This window comes from Aedes aegypti, unplaced genomic scaffold (genome assembly GCF_002204515.2).
Source record: "Aedes aegypti strain LVP_AGWG unplaced genomic scaffold, AaegL5.0 Primary Assembly AGWG_AaegL5_hic_scaff_322_PBJ_arrow, whole genome shotgun sequence".
In the NCBI taxonomy this organism is placed as follows: Eukaryota; Metazoa; Arthropoda; class Insecta; order Diptera; family Culicidae; genus Aedes; species Aedes aegypti.
In genome coordinates this window covers 1-23,173 of record NW_018735985.1, presented here as the reverse complement: position 1 = coordinate 23,173, position 23,173 = coordinate 1, and the positions used below count along the sequence as shown (strand labels likewise).

The 23,173-nt window shown below is 39.1% G+C and overlaps 1 protein-coding gene across 1 annotated transcript; it reads right to left on the bottom strand.

Annotated features, from left to right (window-relative positions):
- Positions 1 to 1,963: 1,963 nt before the first annotated feature.
- On the bottom strand, positions 1,964 to 11,094 carry LOC110674018 (60S ribosomal protein L18a-like). The gene is made up of 3 exons (XM_021856828.1): positions 10,943 to 11,094; positions 10,129 to 10,485; positions 1,964 to 2,214 (listed from the first exon to the last, which is right to left on the bottom strand). The coding sequence occupies exons 1-3, from the start codon at positions 10,958 to 10,960 to the stop codon at positions 2,056 to 2,058; spliced, it is 534 nt and encodes a 177-aa protein (XP_021712520.1). The 5' UTR covers positions 10,961 to 11,094; the 3' UTR covers positions 1,964 to 2,055.
- Between the last annotated feature and the right edge of the window lie 12,079 nt (positions 11,095 to 23,173).

Below are 23,173 nucleotides of genomic sequence, written 5' to 3'. Positions count from 1 at the left end.
TTATTGATGCTTGCTCGTTCATTATATAATCATGTTTATCTAATCAGAATGAATGATGGTGATGTTCTAGAACAAAGTTCATCTCTGGATGGTTCCATAGGTTGTGAGCAGCTCACATCGAATTTCACCAGCCGTTGTCGTTGCTGAATAACCCGGACGGCACATTCTGGAACAAATATGCAAATTGATTCATTTGTTAATTACATAGACTTTTTTATAATTACCTTTTGCTTTTATTGTGCGATAGTTTTCCTCCCGCCGCTAAAAGTATAAGTTCCATTTCTTCGATACATAATGGCTGAAAATAAATTGTGTGATATATAAATGAAATGCCTCCTGAAAGTATTAACTTGCCTCAAATACTTACCCTCTGATAAATCAAAAATTTGCAGCAATTTAATGAATTCTTATCGTTTTTTCACCGGATATACTTTCAACTCTATTCATTTCGTTCGCGTCACTTTTTCTCACAAATACATGATGGCGACCATAAATAAAAAATATTGTAGATTCTAAAAATCACAATTATAGAAATAATAATTGTAAATTGTTGAAGCGAAAAATCTACTACCATATTTTCATTCAACTAGAAATTTTGTTGTTTTAAAAAATCTGCTGATTTAGAAGCTAACATGCGAATGAATTGATTTGATACATACACAAATTATTGATTCTAACCAATGCGTTCTTAGTTTCAACATATTAAAATTCTTCTGCGTGAAAGACATTGCCATCTCCTATTCTTGTTGCAACAATTTCGTTCCGTTTCATTCGCGTTTCAGTTTATCACCACATGAACGGAATATGACAATGATCGATCACCACGTGCGCACAGATTTTCTGGGCTTCGCATTGCAATTTTCGAGAACTTTTTCCGTGTTGGTAAACATTGAAACATTATCGAACAGGATCTATAAAACAAATTAGGTTTTGTGTTTAAAAACAACTGATTAATCGCGAGTTGAAAAGGTTGCAACAATGTTGCGCTCTGCGATTGTCATGACAATATTACTTTTTATTGTATCCTTATCCGCAACAGTTGGAACAAACGGTTGTGAGCGAGCTCGCTTTGTTGTTTGTTTTTCGTCTGCTTTGATGACAATTTGATTCACTGGAAATAACACAACGATTTCTATTTTACACAACATTTTCTGTTGAGCGCCCGGTTGGGGCAACATGCACTCCATTGGTTGGGGCAGAACGATCCGAAGCTGAAAATTTCACAGAACTCTATTTTTATAGTAAGGATGGCAAGGAACATGTGAGATTGGATTCTAAAACATTTTTAAAATTTGAACCGCCTTAGTCATATCAAATAATTTTCTATACGGCTTCTGTCCGCTTTTGACCAGATTGGTCCTCCATACCTTAGTATGGAGCGTCACACCTGCCAGGAGCTTGCGTTTGCTGGCGATTACAGCAGAGCTGTTAACATCATCCACGAAAAAGCTGCTATAACCGCAAGTGCGCTTCTACAGACATATTCAACGTGGCCAGCGAAGCTGAGCTTGTCATCGATCATTACCTCAAGATGCCTAAGGATCTATGGGGCAATCACCTACCGAGCACCCGTTTCTTGGACTTGCGTACTTGACCACCACAACCTCAGTCTTATGACGGGCCAGTCCTAGTTTCCTAGACTTTATTCATTCCTCAACTATGGAGATAGAGGGCGCTGCTGTCAACTCTACTTTTCCTTCATTAATTCGACTTAGAGCACTAGGGTGATATCGTCTGCGAAGCCAACAACACTGAGATGGGATAGGTGGGATACAAATGGGCGATAACGTCCTGGAGGAATCGCTGTATTTGGATCCAGAATTTTGCTATTGTCATCTAGTATTCCCTTACGGAATTGGTAATGCTCACATGGACATTGGTCTGCACCCACCGATTATTCCCTGACTGTCGAATAACCCTTCTAAGGACTTTCTTTCCACCAAATGAATTGCGAGTCGACACCTTAGGTACAGTATTTCTTACGGATCTTCATCATTTTTTTACTCCCTAAAAAGAGTGGAATTAACAGTACAATGAACGGCGGCTCCGAATTCTTTACTGATAGTAGGTGTCCGGTCGGCGGAAAGAGAACAGCTTCCGGTAGCGCTTGTGATGGTATCTTTGCACCAGCGGGAAGCGGATCTTCGAGTCGTGGAACTGCTTGATGTGAGCACGACGGGTCTTGGAGGCTTCCACCGATTCGACCTTGATGATCTGGTGTTTTATGGGAGGGAAAGAGAGAACATACGTTAATACATTTTTCACAAGTGCTTTGCGATCTTCGACAATGTTCTTCATGCAGGGCTGGTAGCGACTATGTGTCTGAAGACTAGGAACTTTCGAGACCTCATGTCTGGAAAATGAGACCATAATGAGACAGGAACCAATAGGAGATAAGATTTCCCATTAGGTTTTTTTAAATACTCCGAGAAGACTCTACTAATATATAACAGTTTTTAGAAATTCCTCGCTACATGATGACAAGAATTTTACTGCTCGTATTTACACATGTCCTCCAGGCATTCATCATTGATTACATGTAGGATTGCATCCTAAACATCTGCTTTGAATCTTTTTTTTTCTAAAGCACAATTTAAAGATTTTTTCAGAGATTACTTACAGACCAGTAGAATTCAATAATAAATTCAATATAAGGTACCGCGTTGTAAGTGAAAATAATTGGTATTTTTACTGAATATGTGTGAATTAACGTTTCAAACTCATGCATAAACCTTTGAGACCATTGAGAACATTACGATAGGTAAGAAATTTCTGAGATTTTTCAGACATTATTGCATAATAGAGCGAAAGATTGTTAACCTGTCAATTATCACTCCGTAACAAGTTGGCAGCGTGCAATCTTATTTTAATATTTTCAACGGAAAAAAGTTGCGGAAAATAATTTTCTGTAGTGCTTCTAAGTAGTCCCCTCTGACGGTTTTGATACGCAATAAAAAAGTTTTATATTAATTCAACATAAACAAAAAATAAATAACTATATTGAAACACCGTCAATTTTCTAATCACGTGGGGCAAGAGAAAAGTTCATCATTAGAGATTGAATTTGTGTTTTCTCTTTAGGTAGCTATAAGTATACAAGGTTCGCAATTATTATAGATCAACAGAACGTGCTGATAATTTAAGAAACACTATACTCAAAGCGTTAAAAGCTATTATCATTGCCAAATCATGGAACTTCTCTAAAAATAAGGTTGCTAAATATTAGGATATTGATATGTTTACTTCGGACAGCCGATTAAAAGGAAGACGTCGATTGAAAAGTTCCAATATAAGAGAATGCACGGAAATCTCGTGCAATGTCTATGTAAAGCTAGATCAAAACATAAAAACATGGGGTATAGGTGTATCCACATAAAAAAGTTTCTAAACACTTTATTGAAGGATTCCGTTTGATTTCTCCCGAAGAGTTATCCGACGTCATATCCGATATTCTTAAAAACAAATAACGAATCATTTCAACAAACATAACTGAACAGAAGAAAATTCAAGTAACAAGAATAAAATGTTCTTTTTCTTACATGTTACTTATGTTATCGTTCATTGGGACGCCTTAACAAATGTTAAAGGTAATAGAAATCGTGCATATAACTGTTAGTTTTTGAATTTATTGTTCAAAACGATAAACTTTTCACTTGCCCCACTTGTGGAACAAGTGAAAAGTAAAGAGACGTTTTTTAAAAACTTTTCTGTACTTTTTCTTTAATTTTACATAAAAATCAATTTACGCATAACTGCTTATATTTGGTGGGAGTCAAGCTAAAAATATATACACGACCTCATCTGTTTTAATTTAAAGTCTCTAGAATGTGAAGAATGCCAACCTATGCGAAATCCATTACCCACTTGCCCCACGGTACCTTAAAATTATTCTTAGAATTTCCCAAAAAAAACCTCCAGGAATTTTTTCAAATACCTTCAGGGATTACTCCAGAAAATTCCCTTAAGATTCCTCTCAGAATTTATCCTAGAAATCATTCCAGTGAAATGTGTGTTTGAATAATTTCCTACATCAGGAGAACAAAATAACAAAAATATATTCGCTACTATCATTTCATATGTAATGAGTTGCGGAAAATTATTCCAAACGTTATCTCAGCAAAGTTGATTTTATTATCTCGGAACAAATACAAGATACTCCACTTAGGAAGTGGTATATTGGATTTGCATCCGGATGCGAACTGATGCGCTTTATCTTGGATATCTTGTATAGATTTCAAGAAAAAAATTAGATGAACTTTATTTTCTAATCCTTTGCCAAGCTAACAATAACGAAAACGAAGGAAAATTAAAACACCCAAGATTTTAAATGATGACATGTTTTCGTAATTGTAATTGTAATTGCTCAATCCACACCCTGGCAGACAATTATCCGCCCATCTAGACACGGGCTGGGTGAGGACCTACCAAGCCTCCCCCGTTAACATGTCCTATACCGTTTAGCACACCGGGATCTTCCACAGCAGGCGCCGGAATTAAAGCGGTCCACAAGCTTCAGATACATTAAATATATATAGTCCCTCTGGCACTAAACCGAATGGCGCCCTCCGCTTCACCACTAGTACTGCTTCCCCACACGCCAAGCACAATATCGAAAGTAGCGCGTTGTATAGCAAATACAGTACACCACCTCCGACACTATGCCAAATGTACAGGAAAAACAGCACCAGTAAGAAAGCGGAAGGCGCACCACTCGGTTCAGTGCCAGAAGGACTATAAGTATAACGAAGAAGAAATGAAAAGATAGTAGAGTTGGTTCGGTTATTTGATTGCTGAAACGAAAAAAACAGAAAAAAACAGAAACAAAGTGTTAACATTAAAACGGGGTTTTATAATTGATAAATGTATCGATAGTTTCTCATCTGTTACGTTTCCTTATCGTAGCGCTGTCGATTTTTCCATCTCCAGGGTGTTCGTCTCCGCTCGAGCAATGAGGACCATGATGAAATGAGAATATGAAATGTGAGCATTAGTGTTGATCTACTAATAGATTAATTTAAACTGCTTTTCATGTGCTTTCAAGCCCTAAGTAACTTGTAAACTCCTACTCAATTATGTTTTGTTGGCCTCCACGTTTTATTTAGACACAATTTTTATTTAGAAAACTATTTGGATCCGAGATTTTAGGTGCAGATTGAGTATGTTTAATAAAACAAGCATCCTGTTTTCCTGTTGATGATTCTGTTATTTATACCAGCTGTATACAAGAATTTATTAATGTAATATATGGATATTGAATAAGTTTCAACGCGCGATTATAATACTTCAGTTTTCGTGCAGTTGTATTGGTGTATGTAGTGGGAAACCAATCAGTTTGGTGATTCTAACGGTAACAAATAGCACGACGAAAGGAAAGTTGATAATCTATCATCATTATGATTTCAGTCCTAATTTCATAATCCGTTTAATAAATTCCGCGTATGCTTCGGCAATTTTAACAATTTATACATATGTATTCGAAGAAAACAGACTACGAGCATTTATTACCTTGCAACACATTCATAAGTGATCAGATATTTATCATTTTCTACAGCCTAATTTAATAATACCTACATTGGGTTGTAACAAAAAAATTGATCTTGGGATGTTGATTTGCCTCCTAATCATAGTTTCGACAATAGTCACATGCTTACTATCCCTTATGGCAGTGTTGTTGATTCTATTGTCTATCGCTCATCAGTTTCGCGCTACCCGGCAGGGGACTTGGTTCCTATGTACCCAATACTCTGCTATGTCTGTAACTTACGCAATACTTCTGTAGATGTATACAAGTTTGCGGAATATTATGATTTATCACTTCATCCAGATGAAAAATTCTGTTATGGTACCATATTCACATATCAATAACTCCCACCTGGAACGATGTAATACATCGGAGACATGGTAGATTCAGATGTATGTAGACGATCTATGCCTAGTTCGGCTCTGAGATCGAAACAGGCAATCAGTGTATTCAGTTTTTTCACTAGCTTGAAGCGATGAACGTATCAAGACAAGCTCTCCACTATATCGGCTAGCAATCACCGGTCGTCGATAGACATATTCGGTTCTTTTCTGCTAAAGAAAGATCCAATTGTATGCCAAAGACTATGGCTCATGCTTTTCAATACAGCTGGAAAACAAGAACTACACCCAGCACCAAATAGTACGTAACTATGAGGCGGACCGGAAGGTTTGATGAGCAATCCCCCACCAACCCCCACTGATTTTTTTGTCAGTACCTAGAAATCTTGTCATAAGTTCGTGACGGTCCTAAATCAGGAAATAGAAGAAAGCTAACGTTATCCAACGTCAACTTAGCGGTCGTATCTCGGAAACAACCTCTTACTTTTTTAATACTCCGAGAAGACTCTACCAATATATCTAACAGTTTTTAGAAATTCTCGCTACATGATGACAAGAATTTCACTGCTGTATTACACATGTCCTCCCAGGAATTCATCATTGAATTACATGTAGATTGCATCCAAACATCTGCTTTGAATCTTTTTTTTTTCTAAAGCACAATTAAAAGATTTTTTCAGAGATTACTTACAGACCAGTAGAATTCAATAATAAATTCAATATAAGGTACACTAAGTGGTATATTTTACTGAATATGTGAATTAACGTTTCAAAATCATGCATAAACCTTTGAGGCCATTGAGAACATTACGATAGGTAAGAGATTTCTGAGATTTTTCAGACATTTTTGCATAATAGAGCGAAATATTGTTAACCTGTCAACTACCACTCCGTAACAAGTTGGCGGCGTGCAATCTTATTTTAATATTTTCAGTGGAAAAAAATTGCGGAAAATAATTTTCTGTACCACTTTTAAGGGACAACTCTGACAGTTTTAAACTGCAATAAAAAAAGTTTTAGAATTAATTCAACATAGACCTAAAAATCACTGATTTGAAACACCGCCAATTTTCTAATCACGTGGGGCAAGTGAAAAGTTTCTCATTAGAGATTGAATTTGTGTTTTCTCTTTAGGTAGCTATAAGTATACAAGTATACAATTGGGTCCTAAAGCCTGCCCCAATTTTAGTGCCAAACGCTTAAGTTTAGGTCAAAAACACATGTTTACTCAATTTTCTAATGTTTTCCGTTGGTTTAAGCCCAAAAAATTTTTTATTAGATTTTGTCACATCTTTTGGCTTAAACTCAAATTTTGGGTGTATTTTGTTTCAGTGTCCCTTACGAAATGTCAGATAGGAACAACCCCAGTGGTCGAACTAAAACCCCTGTGGTGTTTTTGTCGACTAAGCGAACGTCAAACATGATCAAAAGTGTCAAGGTTCATTTACGGGCCAAATTTTTAAATTAAAGTTTAAACATGATATAGCCATTATTGGAGCGGGAAAAATTGCTAAAGTAATTACAGTAACATGCTTTTTCGTGTTATGAAATAAAAACAAGATTTCATTACAAATTTTAGGACCCAATTATCATAGAACAACAGAACGTGCTGATAATTTAAGAACAAATTTCGTTAATAAAGATAATAATAACAATAATTTAAGAAACACTATACTCAAAGCGTTAAAAGCTATTATCATTGCCTAATCGCAGACCTAATCATGGAACTTCTCTAAAAAAAAGGTTGCTAAATATTAGGATATTAATATGTTTACTTCGGACAGCCGAGTAAAAGAAAGACGTTGATTGAAAAGTTCCAATATAAGAGAATGCACGGAAATCTCGTGCAATGTCTATGTAAAGCTAGTCAAAAACATAAAAACATGGGGTATAGGTGTATCCACATAAAAAAGTTTCTAAATACTTTATTGAGATGGATTCCGTTTGATTTCTCCCGAAGAGTTATCCGACGTAATATTCGATTTTCAAATTCGACAAATAACGAATCATTTCAACAAACATAACTGAACAGAAGAAAGTTCAAGTAACAAGAATAAAATGTTCTTTTTCTTACATGTTACTAGTGTTATCGTTCATTGGGACGCCTTAACAAATGTTAAAGGTAATAGAAAATTCTTAAAAATCTAGGTATTCTTTGTGGATTGGTGGAATTTTTAGATGAATTCTTAGGAGATATAAAGATAAATTGATGAAGTAATCATTAGAAGTATTGCACGAGAAGTTCCTGAAGGTATTCTGAACAAAAATAAGAACCAAAATTCGACGGCGACCAGATAAAGAAAAATAAAAACCTCAGGAGAAATTATTAAGATTCTTGGAGCATTTCATCGAGGAATTCCTGAAGAAACTGTAGAAAAGTCGTCTATAAAGTATCTCGGAAGCAGGTCTGGTAGCGACAATGTTTCTTGAGAATAGAATATTTGGGAATAGGATATTTTTTGAAAATGTTATACAAGAAGTATTACCACACTGCTCGTTTTTCTGTATCTTTTTTTATTTTTTTCCAGGAATTGTATCTGGTATTTGCCCAAAAGTTTACCTCATATATTACTCCAAATGTCTCTTCAGTAGTTTATTACGTGATTTTTACGGACTTTCTAAGGAAGCTCTCCAAGAGTTTTGTTTTAAATACTTTAAAGATGGCTCCAGCAAAATGTGAAGGATTTTTTTCAGAAATTATTGGAGTTTTTGTTAAATCCGAGAGCTATTTCAGGAGAACATCCTAAAGTAACATCTGATGAAAGTTGATAGAACTGAATTTTAAAGTAACCCTTGGATAACTTTCACAAAGTTATCAGAAATAAATCCTGGATTCTTGAGGAAATCTTGGAGGATCCTTCATGAATCCCTTAAAAATATCGGACGAAATCCCTGAAGAGATTTGTGTAGAATCGATCGATTGGATGAATTACTGGAATTATTAATGTAGTAATAGCTGGTGCGTGCGTAACCCTCAATTAACTTTTAAGGTGACACAGTTTGGGATCAACTCTTTAGATTGCACTGAAACCTCAAAGGCACAAATCTCGCGAAGAAAGCATCCAACAACAGTGAACTTTTTATTTTGGCTTTGAGCACTAGCAGAAAGCTTCAAATAAGAAGATCAGGAACGTTTGTCAACTATTTCTCCAGTTTTGTGCGTTTAAAAACGTGAGTAGCGGGAGAAGTCGGCCATTGTGCCGGCCATCTTTGGATTCCGAGATATTTCACCTTAAAGAATCTATAAAGATTTTACTCGACAAATTGTTAGCTTAGCTTAGCTTAGATTGCCTACATATACATGTATCTAAGGTTGCTATTTCGTGATTGACCGAAGTCAGTAACGATGCACAAAGAATCAACTAGGAGTTCGCCTGGGATTTGCCATGATTTTCCTCAGTGTGCATAATTCAGTGCTTCTATTTATACAGAGTCAATAACGCCACGTCCTTGCAGTCAGGTGAGATTAGGGGGAGGAATATTAGTCTGTAACCTTCCGTGTTTACCTCTGCATCTCCAATATTTAGGTATTCCTTTTTGAGCAATTCCAGGAAGTAAATGTGGATGAACTCATGTAAGAATTTAATATAAAAATGCCTGGAAGAATAACTGTTCAAATTAACTAAGGAATTATTGATCTTGCTGGAAAATTCCTAAGCGAATTTCTTCATAAACTCTAAAATTAACTTTTTTGGATGTTTTTTTTTTAATCCTGTGGGAATCTTTGGGAGATCTATAACAGCAACAACTGAAGAAATCCTGAGGTAGTCTCTGGGAATTGTTACCAGCATTGGAAAGCATTAAAGAAATTTCTCTAAGCATCCTTTGAAACATCGCTGAAAGAATTTATTGAAAAGTTCATGAAGGAATCGCTAGAGGAATTTCTGAAGATGTCCCTTAATGTATGCCAGAAAAAATGTCTGTAGAAATCATTAGCAAAATGCCTGAAGCTTTTCTTCGGGGAATATTCGGATAAATTTCTGGAGAGCTTGCAAAATAATTTTTGAAGATTTCTCTGATTCCTCTTAAATTTGACAGCAGAATAAGGAAAAAATAAGAGACTTCAGATGCCATTTTGGTTAAAATAGACTTTACAGACCTTTCTTTAAAATAGAGGCTTTTTAGAGACTTGCATTGAAATAGAGACGCGTCTCTTAAGAGAGACCTGCTACCAGCCCTGCGCTGTTGAGCTAAACACATCTGGTCACTTTTCGTGAGACGATCGAGATTTCCAACACTACCTATGTCAAATCAAGCGGAACTCACCTGGATGGAGTGGGCACGGGCACGGTGACGCGAGGCCATGTCGCTGTAGCACTGAGTGACGGCACCGCCAACGGTCAGATCACGGTACTCGCGGTACATGTTGTGCGTACCGGAGCGCGAGTCGTAGCGCAGCCAGATGCCAAAGTTCTTGACGCGCAGCGGAGTCTTCTCCAGGATGCGCTTGACCGAAACGATCTCTCCGGTGGCCTTCTTGAACTTACGCAGCTGCCGCAGGAAGTACCAGAAGCGGGACTTGGCCACGATCTGGTCCGGTGCGAAGATGTGCATCTTGAACAGCGGAGGGTTCGGATCCTTCTCCGAGGGCAGCTTACGCCCGATGACCTGGTATTCCTTCAGCTACGGCGAAACGGAACAAAAAACGACAACAATATCAGTAAAGCAAGGTTAGGTGCGCAATCGAAGTTTGACAGATCTCCTGCGAGCGAAGTGTTTCGTTTCGACCAAGTTTTACATCACGAATCTGGTCCATTTTTCACACTCAAGCCCGGACGAACATTTTAGATTAGAATCACATAACGCTATATCTCAGTCCCGAAACTGTATGGAACGCTTTTCATTAATAATTGGCCAAATATCAACCGATTCCAAACTATATTCGGATCGAGCCGACAAACAGCCGGGATCGAAAGAAAAACACATCACCAAAACACTCATTATTTCGGGATTTTCTCAACAAAACGCAACCGATCGCGCATAATTCGATGACCATCCGTAAAAACTGCAGAAACACTTCACTTTCAGATAATTTAAACCCCGAAAACTAGGGAAAATTTAATAAAATTCAAGATTTTACCACTCCTTTAGCTTTCATTTTGACTGCGTTTCATGAAAGAGGAAACGGAAAAGGACTTTGACAGCACCAGGTTGAACTGAAATTGACAGCGGTGGTTGAAGCGGCGCGAGTGCCGAGAAAAAGCGCCGCTTCCGCTGAGAGTGCGTTCAATGCTGGATCACCCGGGCGACAGAGGCACACGGGAAAAATTTATATGGAAAAATATATTATGGGTTGCAAGAAAAAAATCCTGGATTCCTCACGGTGAACCGAAACAAATACCATACTGTTTGGGTTCATTCGCAAATTTCATAACGCCGAATATGACCAATTTTGACACCCACTCACCCCCTTGTTACGCTTTTTGTATGAATATTCTACGAATTTTGTATGAGCTGTAACATTTCGAAGATACCCACCCACACGCTTAAATAAATCAATACTATAAGGCTTAAATATCATACTAAAACCATATTCAGTCTATTCACCCCATGCAATGAATATTGTTTAATTATACCCCCATAATATAAACGGTTTTTATCAATCATAATGCTTAATTGTGCGATATTATTTAGTGGCCGTTGTTTTTTCTTTACATCCAAACCACATGGCCAGAAATATGCAAATTGGATAGAGAAAATCAAGAATAAATTGACAAAAATATTACATTTATTCAAAAACAAGCTTCATTACCCCATTTTTACTGAACGACGATGCAGTGCTTCGATCATTTTAGAAATTAAACACAGCTGCTTTACCCAGGTATGATCGGAATTCTCGGAACCCTTTCGACGTCTTGCAAAGTTCCGGATATGTCTGCCATCGAAACCTCCTAAATGCCACCAGTACCGTCCGGTCCAAGGGGTGGATCACTTTTTCAATGCACATCTAATGTGCATCAATTTGCATCAAATGCATTTTTCCTTCATTCACATCATCTTGGCCCTGAGAGCACTGTATCATCATAGCAACACGCCATTGTTTGTTGTGAAAAATTTGAAAATTTCAATTTCTCGTTATATGAAACGTTGGTCAGCCTAAAACTTTAATAATCGATCAATTAATGATAATTATAAACTTTATTTAACCTACTCATTATTCTTTGCAGGTCATCAATTTAATTAGAGGCATATCTTCTTTAACGTAGCATTTTAAGGCATGTGAATCCTGAATGTTTTTGACCCGGCTAGTGATTTATTTTTTCTCAAGATTTCTGTATACATTCATGTTTGATAAACAATTCTAAATAAATTCATAGAGAAGAAGAAAGGAATGTATAATTACTTATTAAAAAAGTTGCCTTACGCATGAGGGTCCTAATTTTGCCTAGATCTATGAATAATTGAATAATTCAACAATGCATACAACTTCTATCAGCTTACATATGGCTGGGGCTCTGCTTAACCATATACATAGGCTTTTTACACGGCAAATATCAATCAAGATTCCTGTCAGATTAAAAAAAAATGTGGTTCGGAAGATCCTCGGAAGGGCAGATCTCTCATTCTGAGGATTATTGCGCCGCAGTATATGTAAATTTTATTCGTGACGGCCTTATTCTAACGATACTTTTGTGTATTCGAAAAACTCATGGTCGTGATACGCTTTTCATATAAAAAATGTTTGCATCATGTCCCGTACTTTAGATTTACATTAGTTAAATATAATAAAGAACAGAGCTAATCAATAAGTGACAAAAACTTCCCTCGCCAAAGATTCTTTTTTTATTGTTTTTTGATTGCTTATATTGAATTGGTCCTACTTCACTCTACAACAGAATCCTCGTTAAAATTGATCTTTACTTGCGATCTGCTACAGAAATATCAGCTACTTAAGAAAATATTGCACCGATTTATTTCCTCGCCCGGCACATCAACTCTCCAATGATACGGTCGCTCTCTTGCATCCGACGAGCTCTTCGTGCTTGCCTCCAAGCTGCAATATAAAATATTTGATTTTTTGTCGATTATGCAACGATACCATCATTCTTTGGCTTGAAAATCCGATTGTCGTCTTCGCCTAAGGAGCGCAAACGGCCTGGGCCCGGGTCATTCGGTGGTTTGTTGAGATTCCAATGAATTTTTAAAGACTTGTAGCAGTTGTAATTTTTGGTTTGACTAGTTTGACACTTTGACAACAATCAAAATCAAACATTGTAGCAATCCATGGATTAGGGGAAATGCGTGCATTTAAATGCAATCAAATGCATCAATATCTTCTGATGCATCAAATACATCAAGAGTGATCCACCCCTTGGTCCGGTCACATTCTGCAGATTTCCGTCGTCACTCCATCCGAAAACACACGCAACCGGTTGAGGAAGATGTTGAACTATGTCTTCCAGGCGGCCCACCCGGTCATATAAAATTTCCAACGGTATCCGCCGTTTCTTCAACAGGAGGAACACTACAATCCTATGGGTTATCTCGGCCTTGTTTACCATCCTCGGGTAATCTGATTTTTTTTAACACGAGTCAGGTTCACGCCGGGTGGCTGAAATTTTACAGATGTTTGTTAATCGTACTCAATAGACCATTTCCGTCAGATCTAACACCCGTTTTTTATATTTTTCTTCGAAAGATAATTATTTTTCACTAACACTCCCGTTGGAATTTTTCTTTTTATACCATTCTTGAATTTTTGACAAAATTTCAAAAATTTGAAATCTTTCAATATTTTGAGACATGCGGAACGAAAATAGTAACCCTAGAAGTGAGGATTTAAAACCGGTTAACTGATAACCCTATCATCAGCTGTTGTTTACTTTTTGAAATGTCAATCGTTTCATCGTGTTTTCAATCGTGGTAGAAATCACATCGTGTGAGTATTTGCATTTTTTTTAATTAATAACTTATTCGACATGTTCTGAGGAAATATTCTGTGATAAACTATTACGATGCGTATTCATTACGAGCTGAGGCCTTTGTTTTGTAACCTAATCGCCCCACCTGCTGTCTTCCAGATGAGGTAAGTTTGATAAATTACTGGTTTGGTTTGTGACTATGAAATCTATCGCTATTATTTTCAGATTTAAGTGCACTCCGGAAACAGTTAAACAAAAATGTACTCTATGATTAATATACCACTACACCACGTAATCTTGGAGTTATCATATAATCAGTTCAAGAATTTATCAACTCCGGCGGCGAAAAGAAGTGCATGCATGCTCGCATTCTCCGTTCGCTCCTGACGGGTGGCTCAGCAGTTAACAATCTGAACGGTATGAAGAATATCCTGACGAACGGCGGGACCAGTATGCTTCGGAAAAACTTCATCAACGGTATGGATGACTATCATCTGGGTGTTTTCAGTGGACGCAAGAAGGATGAACAACTCGAGTAACAAATCCCAATCCTCTAAATTGAATAATAATCGAACACCTTCATTCAAGTTGGTATTTCTAACAGATTCTTGGAAGAAGTACATGTACATATTCATTAAATAATAAATAATGTTGATTATTCAATTTTAATGTAAAGCCTTCGGAAGCGATCTATGCTGAATTAAAAGGACTAGGGGCCTTTTTCAATTCTTTGTGGTATCTGGAGCCGTATCTTGATCTGAATCTGGTATCTGGAGAGTATCTGGACTTCCCATAAATGCCTATAGGCACAACCACTCATTATACTTCCATGCTGTTGACTTTTAAGGTTTGGGGTAGTTACCGCACAACAGAGACCCACTCAATGTCCCACAAGTGCAGAAAGCCTAGTTCGGTTCGCCTAGTGTACCTCCAATAGGGTCCTAAAATGTTTAATGAAATCATGTTTTCATTTAATAACACGAAAGAGCATGTTACTGCAACTACTTTAGCAATTTTTCCCGCTCAAATAACGGTTATAAGATATTAAAACTTTAATTTAAAAATTGGATTCGTAAATGAACCTTGACACTTGAGATCATGTTTGACGTTCGCTTAATTGACAAAAACACCACAGGGGTTTTAGGTTTAACACTGCGGGGTTGTTCCTTTCTGACATTTTGGAAAGTACACGGGAAACAAAATTTACCTAAAATTTGAGTTTAAGCCAAGGGGTGTGACAAAATGCAACAAAAGCATAAAACAATGTTTTTTGGGCGAAAAACACTAAAAAACTGAGTAAACATGTGTTTTTGGCCTAAACTTAAGCGTTTAGCACTAAAATTGAGACAGGGCTTTAGGACCCTATTGAACCATTTTCTGTTTTTCTGGCCTGACATCATTCGGCATTCGTCCGTTTACTTCTGATGCCTAAACACGGAAGCCTAGAAAGAATTCCATACATTTGAGACAATATATTTCGATCCCATCAAACATAAAGGCCCAAACTAATGACAGGGGAACGGCAACGGTAACTGGTTCGTTAGCATGAGCTATAACATGGTCGTCGACTTGGTGTTGGTTCACTTCCATTCGTTGACAGCTCAGTCGAGATGGTGTGATCCATTCTGGCCAAACTGGTTTCGCCTCCATTGTCGTTCCGCTATAGCATTGCGTTTAGGCCTTTACGGTCCGGGCAAAGACAAATTAAAGACCTCCATGTCCCTTGCAGTTGCCCAAAATTTTATGGCTCATAAGGTAATCTAGAATGCCGTGAAAAGTGTACTGCGATCTGTCAAACTTGGGTACCTTTTGTACTACCGAGGGACCAAATGCAGTACTAGAAGTGGTACCCAATCTGAGCCCGAGTGTGACGGACCTGGTCCGGGGATCAATGGCTATACTTTCCTTCTGAAGATAGGCGTACAAATGCCTGGACTGGACTGGAAATCCGGAACATTATAGATTTTAGGGCAGCAAATCTTTGAGATTCTGGATAACAAAATCTCTCGATTTTGATATTTTCAGCTTTTTTAAATTTATTAGAATTATATTTTGAGCTTTAACTAGAAAAATCTTCGACAGCTTTCCAACGGCCTTGAGACCGGAAGAGGAAGAAGTACTTGATCTACGACTATCTCAACCCCACAGTACCTAGTTTGAAAGGAATGACTATTAATTTGAATGCGGCTGGAACAAGTACCCAATGCTGGGTGGTAAAAAAATGGGAAGTGATATGCTGCAAGAAAAAAAAAACAAATAGTACGGGCCTGTTCACAAATTTCATAATGCTTAAGGGGGTGGGTGGGTGTCCTCGTGACGTTACAGCTCATAGAAAATTTGTAGAAAAAGCGTTACAAGGGGGTGGGTGGGTGTCCAAAGTAACCATTTTCAGCGTTATGAAATTTGTGAATGAACCCTACTATGACGATGGCAATCGTTCGACCCTCCAAACAATACCATCAATCAACTACGGTTCTGATGGTGGAACTGGTAGATGTTGTAATCCGTCGTAGTGGAGGTTATTTCCATGATGGCCGCGGACGTTTCGGTGACCTTAGCAGAATACGAGGATGTGGCCTGTGGATCCAGAAGTAGAAGCTTTCCCAGAATGAAAGAGCGGAGCTGCATCCATTTATGAATAATGATAAATAATAACATAAACAAAATACAACTGTCATGTTTGGCAGTCAGCTGATCAGAAGTTCATCATCACCGCGGTGGTGATAAATTGTAGGGGAAATAGGGGTACATATGAGAAAAATCGGAGTGAAATAATTCATAGGACACTGTGGGGTGAAACGTTGTGCCGCCAGTTTTTCGTTATTTTTCAATAGTTAGAGGCTTCAAAACTTATAAGCATATTAATAAAGTTTGTTCAGTAAATTATAAGGAAGCTTATGAGCCAATAACATTTTTTGACGGAAATAGTCTATTTGTTAAGTATACCCGAATAAAAAATACAATACAAAAACAATATAACGTATTGTAACAGTACCATTCAGTATATTGGAAATACAATACAGTATATGTAAAATAACAATACAATTACAGTACAATATATTGTTTTGAACAGTTCACTGTATGGTATATGAGATTTTTGCAATATAATGTATGGGTGGTTAAGTATCGTAACAATACATATATAGATATTTTCTCATACAAACATTTTGAAAATACAATACGATATAATGTTAATGTATTGTCTTGATTAGCAATTCGTGTATTGTTGTACAATACAAAAACAATTCAACGAACTGTATCATGGTTGCATTCGTCGTTACAGCTAATGTCAAGTGACTTCTAAAAAACTACTTATTTTTACTTTTTGAATATTTTTAACCCAACATTTCTTGCTTTCTGAATTTGTTTTTTTATTTCTTTCAGCAAAGCTACATAGAAAAAAGCAACAGTTGTTTTACGCGAAAATAGGATTTTGACCAAAATTGTAAGGTATAAAACCAATTAAAAACAATACAATGTTCTGTTACAATATATTATATTGTTTATGAATTGTATATCCAAACAAGAATAATATTGCTTCGACATTCAATTACAAAAAGCTGTATTGTATCCAATACGTTATATTGTACATTTGTACCAGCCTAGCATCATGATACGGTACTTTCTGATGGAATATGCAATGCTGTTTCCTCTCCGTGCAGTATTCGGTGAGTGGTAACCAAGGTGGCAACCCTGAATGCTACCCACTGCACCATCGTGCGAGCGCGCCAAAAGCGCATCAATGAGAAGGAGAAGACGAAGCAAAGTGTGCTTTTTTCATTCATCCGTTTATATTCAACCCGAGCAGACGTGCATTAAAGTTTATCTCGTTTCATTCACACAAGTGTTTCATTCCTTGTCCGGTTTCCTTTTCTTCGGTGTTTCGCTTCCGTTGTGCCGTGTCCACCTCTGCCCAACAGGTTATGGGCCCAGAGGAAATCCGAAAATAATTTCCGGATAGTTTAGGAAGAAAGTGTGAGAAACTGTTTTCCTGTTTCGGGTGTTCGCGCCGCGTGTGATTGAATTTTTGTTTCCTGCTGTGGTGATTCAGTTCGGAAAACAAAATGGCGGAGCAGAACAAATTCGCGTTTGCCAGGTTGAGCAACCACAACTGGCAGATCTGGAAGTTCCGGATGGAGATGCTTCTGACCAGGGAGGAGCTCTGGTATGTGGTGGGCGATGTGAAGCCGGAGCCGGTTACCGATCAGTGGACGAAAGACGACCGGAAAGCTCGTGCCACCATCGGTTTATGTATCGAGGACAATCAGTTCGGTTTAGTGAAAAACGCGGACAGTGCGAAAGCTTTCTGGGATGAGTTGAAAGCATACCACGAAAAGAACACGGTTACGTCGCGTGTGTCTTTATTGAAAAAGCTTTGCAGTGTGAATCTCGCGGAAAGTGGTGATCTCGAGTGCCATTTGGTAGTGCTGGAAGATTTATTCGACCGTTTGTCGAATGCGGGGCAACCGCTGGAAGAGTCGCTGCGGATCGCGATGATCCTGCGCAGCTTGCCTGACTCCTACGGAACATTGGTGACGGCCCTAGAGAGTCGTGCCGATGCCGATATCACCATGCAACTGGTAAAATCGAAGCTACTGGATGAATTCGAGAGGCGGAAGGAACGATCCGGTGAATCGTTTGACATGAAAGCGATGAAAAGTGCAATGCAAAGTGTGGGCGGTGTTTCAGAACGTGTGTGCTATTTCTGTAAAAAGCCTGGCCATGTACGTCGGAATTGCCGGCTTTATCTGGCGAAGCAGAAAAGCGGTGAAGCCGAGAAGAAACCTGGAGAAGAAAATTCGAGCGGCAGGCAAAATGCGAAGAAAGTGAAAAACGAAACCTGCAGTGCCGGTGTGTGCTTCATGGTGGCGGATGATGGACAGCGTGAATGTTGGTTCATCGACAGTGGAGCGAGCTGCCACATGACAAGTGACAAGAAATTTTTCACGACGTTCGAAGACAAGTCTGGTCCAAATGTGATTTTGGCCGACGGCAAAGTTGCTGCCACAGCTGGATGCGGTGATGGTGTAGTGTTGTGTGTAGGTGGAGATGGAAATACAATCGAAGTAAAGTTGCGCGATGTGTTGTATGTTCCCTCCCTCACAAGTGGACTTGTGTCTGTGGACAAGTTAACCGCGAAAGGATTTGTGGTGAAATTCCGAAAGGATGGTTGTTCTATTTGCGACGTCAGCGGTAGGGTGGTTGTTGCCGGGGAGCAGGCTGCATCCCTGTACAAGCTGAAGCTGGCGGAAGTCGCAAGGAAAGTGGAAGGTAAGATGCACAATCATAACTGCCAACATCAGTGGCATAAGCGTTTCGGGCACAGAGACCCGGCAGTATTGTCGAAGATTATCGATGGCAAATTGGGCGTAGGCGTGAAGATCACGGATTGCGGCATCAGACAAACTTGCGAGCCATGTTTGGAGAGTAAGTTGTCGCGGAATCCGATTCCGAAAGTAGCGGAAAGAAAGTCGAAGCGTGTTTTGGAGTTGGTCCAAACAGATCTCTGTGGTCCAATGCGAACAACGACACCTGGTGGAAAACGATTTCTGATGACGATGATCGACGATTTCAGTCGATACACGGTCGTTTATCTACTGGAGAAGAAATCGGAGGCTGCTGGTAAGATAAAGCAATATGTGAGGTACGTGGAGAACTTGTTTGGGCAGAAACCACATGTTATCCGATCCGACGGCGGTGGTGAATACGCCAACGAAGAGTTGCGACGGTTCTTTGCTGACGAGGGTATTACGGCACAGTATACGACTGCGTATACGCCTCAGCAAAACGGAGTGGCGGAAAGGAAGAACAGATCGCTACAGGAGATGGCTACAACAATGCTGTTGGATGCTGGTTTGGACAAGCGTTATTGGGGAGAAGCTTGCGTTGCTGCTGCATACTTGCAGAACAGGCTTCCGTCCCGGTCAGTAGATACGACACCGTACGAGAAGTGGTGTGGTCGCAAGCCTGAGCTGGGGCATCTGAAGGCATACGGGTGTCCGGCATATGTTCATGTTCCAGGAGTGAAACGTGGCAAGTTCGAGAGCAAAGCGAGGAAGTTGACGTTCATCGGTTATTCGGAGGAGCATAAAGGCTACCGGTTCGTAGATACCGGAACGGATATGGTGACGATAAGCCGAGATGCGAAATTCTTGGAAATGCAGGATCCGAAGTGTTCATCACGGGAGAAAGTGAATGAAGGTAGTGAAGTTGAGTGGTTCTCGGGGGCACAACCTACCGAAGTGGACAATTTCGATGGATCCGAGTTGGACAAAAGTGAGGAAGAAGACTATTTTGATTTGGACGATACGGGAGAAGAACAAGATCCGTTGCAAGTGAAAGAAGAAATTCAAGATTCTAGTGCGGACGAAAATCCTGAAGACATGCGTCGATCCAGGAGGAGTAATCGAGGTGTCCCGCCTAGTCATCTGTCGGAATACGTTGTAGGCATAGCAAGAGCTGACGGCAGGAGCGCAAGAAGTCAGGAGGAGATATTCCGAGGAATGCAGCGAGGATCAGCATTGAGGAGGAGTGATGGAATATGCAATGCTGTTTCCTCTCCGTGCAGTATTCGGTGAGTGGTAACCAAGGTGGCAACCCTGAATGCTACCCACTGCACCATCGTGCGAGCGCGCCAAAAGCGCATCAATGAGAAGGAGAAGACGAAGCAAAGTGTGCTTTTTTCATTCATCCGTTTATATTCAACCCGAGCAGACGTGCATTAAAGTTTATCTCGTTTCATTCACACAAGTGTTTCATTCCTTGTCCGGTTTCCTTTTCTTCGGTGTTTCGCTTCCGTTGTGCCGTGTCCACCTCTGCCCAACACTTTCTACGTATCCGGGAAATGATGGTTTTCTTGCACATAGCCTGACGAAGCAAAGTAACGGATGCTTCCTCGTTGCAGTGGTTTGTTGCGTAACTGCAAAAAACCAGAAGTCAATTTGGTTTTGTTTGTTTTACCTTGGCCGACAGTGCCAAATTTAAAGTGACATAATTTTACCGCTATGGAGTAAAGCAAACAAACGTGCGCGAGAACTTTTTACTTACGCAGCTTTCTGGTTTGCTTAGCCCTATAGGCGGCGGGTAATCGTATTGTTTTGCAAGTTTTTCATTTCAGCCACACCACAAACCGCGAAGAACGGTGACTCACATGCGGATTTTGTTACGCTCATCGCTCACGGATCGTTAGAACAAGACGACAAGTTCTACCAATTAAGAGAGTGAGTTCCTCTTCTGGGAGTAGAATCAACCCTTTAAAACCGACCCGCCAAGATGGAAAGGGGCTCGGTGTGAAGAAAGTGTACGACGTCCGCAGTTCTGACGGTCTGTTCGTTTTCGACATTTTTCGTTCAAAGTTCAGTGGGCATTTTCTGCCAAATTGACGAGCGGGCCAATTCGGGTCGAGAGTGTTTGATAGTGATATAAGGTGGATAAAGTATAGGTGGATAAAGTATATTTCGGGAAATTGGTAGAACCACCCACATACGCGATCAGAATCGAGGGAAAAGTGAAAGTGTCTCCATCGATTCCTTAAGAACGATTCTAAGGGCGGAAAGCTAGTGAATTGTGACGACTTTTTAGTAATAAATAAAATTCTGAGAAGAAACAGATTGATCAATATTCCGAAAAAAAACCAGTGACCAAGCCGGGGGGCCCGCTACACATTAATGGTTTATTCCATTCACTGAATGATACGTTTTTATCCGGGTAGTCTTTGATACTTACTTTGGGACACTATGAGTCCGAAGAATTATTGATTTATAAATCTGAATGCTGATAAATTCAGAAAAAAAAACTCACGAACACGTTTTTTAGAAGCGAATGGTTGCTGCTGAAATTGATAACAAAAATCACCAAGTCCCAAGTATAGCACGCAATAGTCAAAATCCATTGAAGGTAATAATTTTCAAATATGCATGGTAAAGTATAAAACATATGTTGATGATGCATATTTCATACGCTGGACAATGCTTAAAATTTTAAAATGCCACAGTTGTATTAAATAATACCCTAAATAGTATTTCCAAAGTTCTCCGTGCACCCCCTTCAGCGTTATGAAATTTGTGAACAAGCCCTTTATAAATTTTGTAAGTACTGTAACGTCATGAGTACACCCACCCACCCCCTTCAGCGTTATGAAATCTGTGAATGGGCCCTTGGCTTGTTTTTTGGCTCCCGTTTTAAACATATTCTGATCTACGTTGAAAATTGAACCACACTCAGAATTAAAAATTGTCACAGAATTACTAATGTTTATGCATTAATGACTATTTTCTTTCTGCCTCTCTTTCATTCTGCTGTGAACTTTCATACTAACTGTCATTTCGACTGGGTTGAAGCTTAGCGATGCTTCAACCCAGATGCATTGAAAAATAGGAATAAAATTCCATGCAGAATGAGAAAGACGCAGATAGAAAATAGTCATAAATTACTTAAACTTAGTCATTCTGTGACTACCCTCTGAGTGCAGAATCCAAAGTTTCAAAATAGGGTCCTAAAGCCCTGTCCAAATATTAGTGCCAAATGCTTAAGTTCAGGTCAAAAATACATGTTTAGGGCCCATTCACAAATTTCATAACGCTAAAGGGGGTGGGTGGGCGTCCCTAAGATTTTACAGCTCATACAAAATTCGAAAAATATTCATACAAAATGTGGTACGAGGGGGGTGGTGGGTGTCAAAAATGACCATTTTTGGCGTTATGAAATTTGTGAATAAACCCTTACTCAATTTTTTAATGTTTTCCGTTGGTTTAAGGTGAAGATGAATCGAAGCCAAACCCAAGTCGACCGTCAAGTTCAATTTAACCATTTGAGGGGAAAATAAAGGCCCAAGGGCCCATTCACAAATTTCATAACGCTGAAGGGGGTGGGTGGGTGTCGTCGTGATGTTACAGCTCATACAAAATTTGGAAAATATTCATACAAAAAGTGTTACGAGGGGGTGGGTGGGTGCCAAAAATGACCATTTTCGGCGTTATGAAATATGTGAATAAACCCCAAACGTAATGATAGCGGAACGGAAACGGAAAGCGGAACCGGTTCGCCAGCATGAACTATAAGGGTTCATTCACATATTTCATAACGCTGAAAATGGTCATTTTTGACACCCACCCACCCCCTTGTAACGCTTTTCGTATAAACATTCTACAAATTTTGTATGAGCCATAACATCAAGAGGACTCCCACCCACCCCCTTCAGCGTTATGAAATTTATGAATAAGCCCTAACATGCTTGTCGGCTCAGTGTTGGTTCACTTTCAATCGTTGAAAGCTCAGTCGAAACGGTGCGATTCATGCTGGCGAACAAGTTTCGCTTTCCGTTGCCGTTCCGCCATAATTGGATTTGCGCTTTAACTATGAAATGACGAAATGACAAATTTTAACTAATAGTTTAAATAACTGCTGAGAGAGACTCGTACAGAATAAAAAAATATCAACGTCACATGCAG

Coding starts and splice junctions, on each gene's coding strand:
- LOC110674018 (XM_021856828.1), bottom strand. Junction 2,215..10,128: donor CCCGTGCCCACTCCATCCAG/GTGAGTTCCGCT, acceptor ATAAAACACCAG/ATCATCAAGGTCGAATCGGT.